This window comes from Juglans microcarpa x Juglans regia, chromosome 3D (genome assembly GCF_004785595.1).
Source record: "Juglans microcarpa x Juglans regia isolate MS1-56 chromosome 3D, Jm3101_v1.0, whole genome shotgun sequence".
Classification (NCBI taxonomy): domain Eukaryota; kingdom Viridiplantae; phylum Streptophyta; class Magnoliopsida; order Fagales; family Juglandaceae; genus Juglans; species Juglans microcarpa x Juglans regia.
In genome coordinates, this window is record NC_054598.1 from 3,601,218 (window position 1) to 3,607,212 (window position 5,995).

At 34.5% G+C, this 5,995-nt stretch overlaps 1 protein-coding gene across 1 annotated transcript; it reads left to right on the forward strand.

Moving 5' to 3' along the window:
• Positions 1 to 1,037: 1,037 nt before the first annotated feature.
• On the forward strand, positions 1,038 to 5,497 carry LOC121255488 (mRNA turnover protein 4 homolog). Its single transcript, XM_041155845.1, has 8 exons — positions 1,038 to 1,198; positions 1,322 to 1,487; positions 2,485 to 2,575; positions 2,676 to 2,734; positions 3,589 to 3,649; positions 3,980 to 4,070; positions 4,159 to 4,235; positions 5,140 to 5,497. Exons 1-8 carry the CDS (start codon positions 1,171 to 1,173, stop codon positions 5,257 to 5,259), a joined length of 693 nt encoding a protein of 230 aa, XP_041011779.1. The 5' UTR covers positions 1,038 to 1,170; the 3' UTR covers positions 5,260 to 5,497.
• The last annotated feature ends 498 nt before the right edge of the window (positions 5,498 to 5,995 follow it).

A 5,995-nucleotide genomic window follows, 5' to 3' on the forward strand; every position in this document is an offset into this window, starting at 1 on the left:
GTATTGAAATTACAACTATCAACAAAATACTACCATAGCTTTGATTTTGTAGCTAAGGGTATTATCTTAGCTACAGAATCAGTAGCCACAATTTGAGGTCACGTGCATGAATTACATCTTTATTAAAATTATTTGAATTAATGTTTCGTATTTGTTAAAAAAATACTTTGGTCTTGATAATATGTTCCTTACATGTCTAAGGTTCAAGTTTTTATATGTACAAATAATTTTTAAGGACCATCGAACTATATAACATATCATTAAACTATTCGAAACGCACTTGTAAAAAATTATTATCGAGGACTTGTGCACCTATGAGATAATTAATTAGAACTTTGTTTATGGACAAAAGTGTTAATAAAAAAAATCAAATATTTGAAATGTACTATAAATATTTGTTTATATTTCTATTAATATTAAAATACTTTATTTAAAATCAACAACAAATCGAATCATCCGATTCAAAATCAGTTATTAGATACTCTTTGGTTCGAGTAATGTTACAAAATTTTTTAAATAAATTGTCTCGTTTGTTTTAAGAGATGAAATGAGATGATTGATATTAAAATTAAAAATTGAATAAAATATTATTAATATATATATTTTTATTTTAAATTTAAAAAAATTGAATTGTTTATTTTATTTTTTGTAAAAATTTAAAAAAAATTATAATAATTAGATAAAATGAGATGAGATAAATTGAAAAAAATGATGTAAACAAACGAGTCCAGTTGCCTAAATTTTGATCCGGGTCACTCATGGAGTCATAATCTGAGTCCATTAGACCGATCTAGTTTTTTAGTATCCTGATAGGCCCCAATTATAATTATTAGAATTTGTTTAGATAGTGAGATACGATTAGATAATTTTATATGAGTTGAATAAAATATTATTTTTTAATATTATTATTATTTTAAGATTTTAAAAAGTTAAATTATTTATTATATTTTATATAAAAATTTAAAAAAATTATAATAATAAAATGAGATGAAATCATCTCTCAAACCAGACCTAAAATTTTAATATAAACCCTAGGAAGTTGGAGCAGCCCAACTAAAACAGAGTCGCTAGAGCTCAGACGGCTTCAAAGGAAGACAAAGGGTTTTACAGAACGCTGAAGCAGAAGCAAAAGCGTAGAGTCAAGGAAGCAGCCGCCACACAAGCAGCAAAATGCCGAAGTCCAAGCGCAATAGGCCTGGTTCGCCCTTTCCCTCTGTTTGTCTATTAGATTCTATTTGGCTTGTGCTCTGCTTGGTCCCCGAGAAAAGTTCATGATATATACTAACTAATCAAAACATATTGGGGAAAACTTGAATCGCAGTTACGCTGTCGAAGACGAAGAAGAAGGGAAGGGAGCATAAAGAAGCGATAGTGAATGCGATAAGGGAGTCCGCCGAGAAGTACAGTTCGGTCTACGCGTTCTCTTTCGAGAACATGAGGAACCTCAAGTTCAAGGAGTTCAGGGAACAGCTCAAGTCTACCAGCAGGTATAGCCGTTTGCTTTGCTTCCTACCTGTTCTCTTTGCCTTGGTTAATCTCTTTTTTGCACTGTTTGGTTGCTGGGATTAAAGTAAAATCAGCTACTTAAGCCTTTCATAGGGGATTGGTGGATCCACATCGTCAAACCTAAATTGTTATTTTTAAGGTTACTTTTTTTTTACTAAATTGATTTTTTTTAACAAGGTCCTGTTTGCATTGGTGGATGCGTTTGTAATGAAGCCGAGACAACGTTAAGTTGTTACTTGTATATATTTGAAGATGAAAAAAAGGAGAAAGAAATTATGAATGATTTTTGTTGGATAATTTTTCATGGAGAGAGATTCTATTTGGGCTGTAGACTCAAACATCTCGGATCAGATTCCGAAGGCCTGATTTGGATAGTGAGTTGAGATGAGATAAGTTGAGATGGTCTGTGAATAATAATAAGATATTTGAGTTGAGACTAGATGAGTTAGAAATGGTTTGACTTAAAATGTTTTATAGGATTTTGAGAAATGAGAGAGAAAAAGTTAAAGAAAAATATAATAAAGTTAAAATACTGTTAAAATATAATTTTAATATAATTTTTGTTTTGAGATTTGAAAAAGTTGAATTGTTTTTTGTGTTTTATTTGGAAGTTTGTAATGATTAGGTAATGATTAGATGAAAAAAGTTAAAAATTTGAAATTGAAAAGTGTTTGTGATGTTTGGATAGTGAGATGAGATGGGATAAGATGTGATAGAGTGAGATGAGATGAGATGAAAGCATCTCTCTATCCAAAGCAGGCCTAAGAGTTCCTTTGACTATCTCATATACGGTTTGGGCAAGTGAGCTCATGTATTTGAGTTTTACTGGAAGGGTGGGTTCGAAGGACTCTGCCTTGTTGAGGTTTTGTGTTATAAAAATTTAAGGAATTGACTATTGTTATGTTTCTAACATATAGATGCTACAAACAATAACCAAGAATATACCTAGACTAATTATTTTTATTATGATTCTGTCAGATTTTTCCTTGGATCAAACAAAGTCATGCAAGTTTCTCTAGGTAGGTCTGCTGCAGATGAAATTATACCTGGCATTCAAAAAGTCTCAAAGGTAAGCATTTTCACCTGTAATAGTTATCAGTGCTCTTCTCCCCTGCACCCAGTTATACATATTGTCTCATGGCTCTTTCTTTTGTTAATTTGTGTCTTAGCTTCTACGTGGAAATAGTGGGCTCTGTTTTACCAACTTGCCAAAGGAAGAGATTGAAAGGTAAGCTTCAGAGGGATCCTTTTTTCTTCAACATTTACTCGTTGGTTGCCAAGGAAAGGTAATGATAGGACAGATGACTGGAGATTCCAGTTGTTGAATGCTCAGTGCAGAAACAAAATTTTTGTTTTCTTCCTGTCTCATAGCTCCTGCCAAACTGAACAGAGCAGTAGATGAACTGGTCTAAGTTAGGAAAACAATTTTTTTTTATCAGTAAAAAAGTCTTATTATGATATAGAGTAGACTAAGTTAGGAAGTAGTAGTCGTGTTCAAATTTGAGCCGACTATCCATTAATATGAATGGTGGACATTGAGCTTTTTTGAAAGGCAAGTCTCAATATCTTAAATACATATGGAACATTAAAAATTCATAGAACTGTAATGAATTTCGGGTGGTGGTTTGGGGGTTCGTAATTTGAGGACTTTTGAAAGGCCCTCTTGTGGAAGTGGTTGTGGAGTTATCATCAGGAGGAGGAGGCTTTGTTGAGGGTAGTACTTGATTCTTAGTATGTATTTGGGGGGTTTTTTTTTTTTTGGGGGGGGGGGGGGGGGGGGGGGGAGGGTGTTCTAATGAAGTTAGGGGTTCTCACGGAGTAGGGATGTGGAAAAATATTCGAAGTGGATTGGGGGGTGGGGTGTTTCTAGCCTTTTTTCGTTTTGAGGTTGGTTTGGGCTCTAGAGTTCATCATTCTAGCCTTTTTTCGTTTTGAGGTTGGTTTGGGCTCTAGAGTTCATCATTCTCCATACCTTGTAATCCACCAACTTTGTTTCTCAATTAATATGGTATACAGCCTGTTGGGTGCTACATTTTATATCCATCATTTCTTTAATGTCTCTCTCAATGCCTTTTTATATAGGTTATTTAATGAGTATGAGGAATACGACTTTGCAAGGACAGGAAGCATGGCATCAGAAAAGGTTGGCCTCATATGCCATTTTTATGCAACAAGCAGGCACATGTCTATATTGTTGATCTCTAGAGATAACCCCTGAAATGAATGCATAACGTTTTTGCCCAAGGAAGGACAACCCAAAGATCTAAAGTTTGCTGTCATTATCAAGAAAAATTGTCACTCAGTTGTTTTTGACCGGTCAAATGCTGCAATTTTATATTTGGAAGTTATACTTTTTAGGTCATGTTAAACTTGCTAGCTGGCAATAAACATATAATAATTTTTTTGTATCAATATTGTAATATGTCTCACATGTTCCTGCAGCACGAGTTAGATTTGACTTTGGATGTTTCAGGTGGAGCTTAAGGAAGGTCCTCTGGAGCAGTTTACACATGAGATGGAGCCATTCCTGCGCAAGCAAGGGCTGCCTGTTCGATTGAACAAAGGTGCGCCAGTTGCTCTGTTCTGGTTTCTTTCACGCATACGCATCTGATAGGCTACAGTTGCTTCATCGATATTGTTCATAGCTTGCAGGTGTTGTGGAGCTTGTTTCGGATTTTGTTGTTTGTGAGGAGGGAAAGCCTTTGTCGCCCGAGTCAGCTCGCACACTGGTTAGTCACATGGTCTTACTGCTTTATTAGCAGTGACTAGGCTCAGCCTCTAGGACTGGGATGATATTTGTGGAAGTCTTACTCGATAATTTCCCTATTTCTTCGTTTCTTTTTCATTTTGAATGGTATAGGGATGTCTTTCCGTAGTGCTTTGCTAATTACATGCTCATGCATATATCATCTCATTAATGCCTTTGATATTCTAATGACATCTTGGGTGGTTGCCACTCATATTCTTATGTCATTAAATCAACCATTTTTGCATTGGTTAGGACATATTGACTGTGACATGTAAGTGCTGCTTTTGTCTCAAGTTTTATGGATGTTTTGTACACTTATTTTGAGTGAGAGATATTCTCTCTAAACATGTTCATTTAGAATGTAATTAGAGATATACTTAGAGATATTCTCTCTTAAGTATTCAACTTTTTATATTTTGTCCAGATTGTGCTTAGCATGATGCACACTGGACAAATTTTTCGTTCCTACTTCAGTGGTTTTCAGCTATTGTGCTTAATTTAATGGAGGGTCTGCTAATGAATTTTTGTTTTCGTTTTCTGATTCTAGAATGTAATTAGGTGTTTCTTTTGTATACTTCCTGTGTACACGGGCTTCGCCAATTTCATTCGATGACTAAAAGTGTCTTTCTTACTTATATAAAAAAAAAAAAAAAAAAAAAAAAAAAAAAAAAAAAATCGTTTCTACTGCTCCCCCCCTCAGAAAAAGAAGGTGTTGTGCATGAATGGCACAATATCAGTTGTTTCTTTGTTTTCTTCTTCTTTGTTTACGTTACCTTTTCTTTTGTTTCATTTATAAAGTAAAAAAGGTTGCAGAAACTGATAAAAAAAAAAAGTAAAGAAGTTTGAAGAAACTGATATGTGTTCGACCCGTTTATTGTTTGTAGCGGTTGTTGGGGATCAAGATGGCTACCTTCCGACTTCACTTGATCTGCAGATGGAGCCCCGAGGAATTTGAACTTTATATCGAAAGACCAGATGATGATTCTGGTGGTGATTCCGCATAAGCACTGACTGAAGGTTCATCATGGTTTTTGCAGATTATATGAGGGAGAGCATGTTTATTTATATACGTTAAATCAGCGCACGACCTTGCCTCTTAGAGTTCAAATTGTTGTAATGAATGAGAATCTGAGATGAAACAGTTTGTGATTTTGTGGTGGCTGGTCAATGTTTTTTTTTTGGCATCGAAGGACTCGTGTAACCTACTTCATCAGCAAGTAAAAAAGTTTTGATTTTTGATTTTGACTATGTCTCCTCAGCCTCAACTAAATCGGAGGGAATTTCTGTTCAGAAAATACTCGTGCTCTCATTTTGTGCGGGTTCAGCATTCGTAAAATTTTTGGTATTTGATTAAGAATAAGATTGTGAGAGTGATGAGACTGCACCCTTAAATGTTCGTTTTCCCCATCGCTATAGTATTGATGGTGAGTGATGCTCGGTGTTTCACCAAAGAATAAGATTGCATGAAGCACGGTCATTTTTGGAACAAGGCAGGTAGTACAGCAAGACTGAAAGGAGGAGTATTGCTATATGCAATTGTAAAATGTGCAAATATCATATAGTCATTTTAAAAAAGAATGAAATCTATTATTAAAAAATTATTTTTTTTCATGTGTGTTCCATATTTATTTTTTTTTAAAATGATTGTACAGCACTTGCACACTCATGACTGCAACTATAATTTTTTGTAGACATGATGGGTGCTTCTCTCTCTATTTTTGTTTTGGAGGAAGGAGGGGG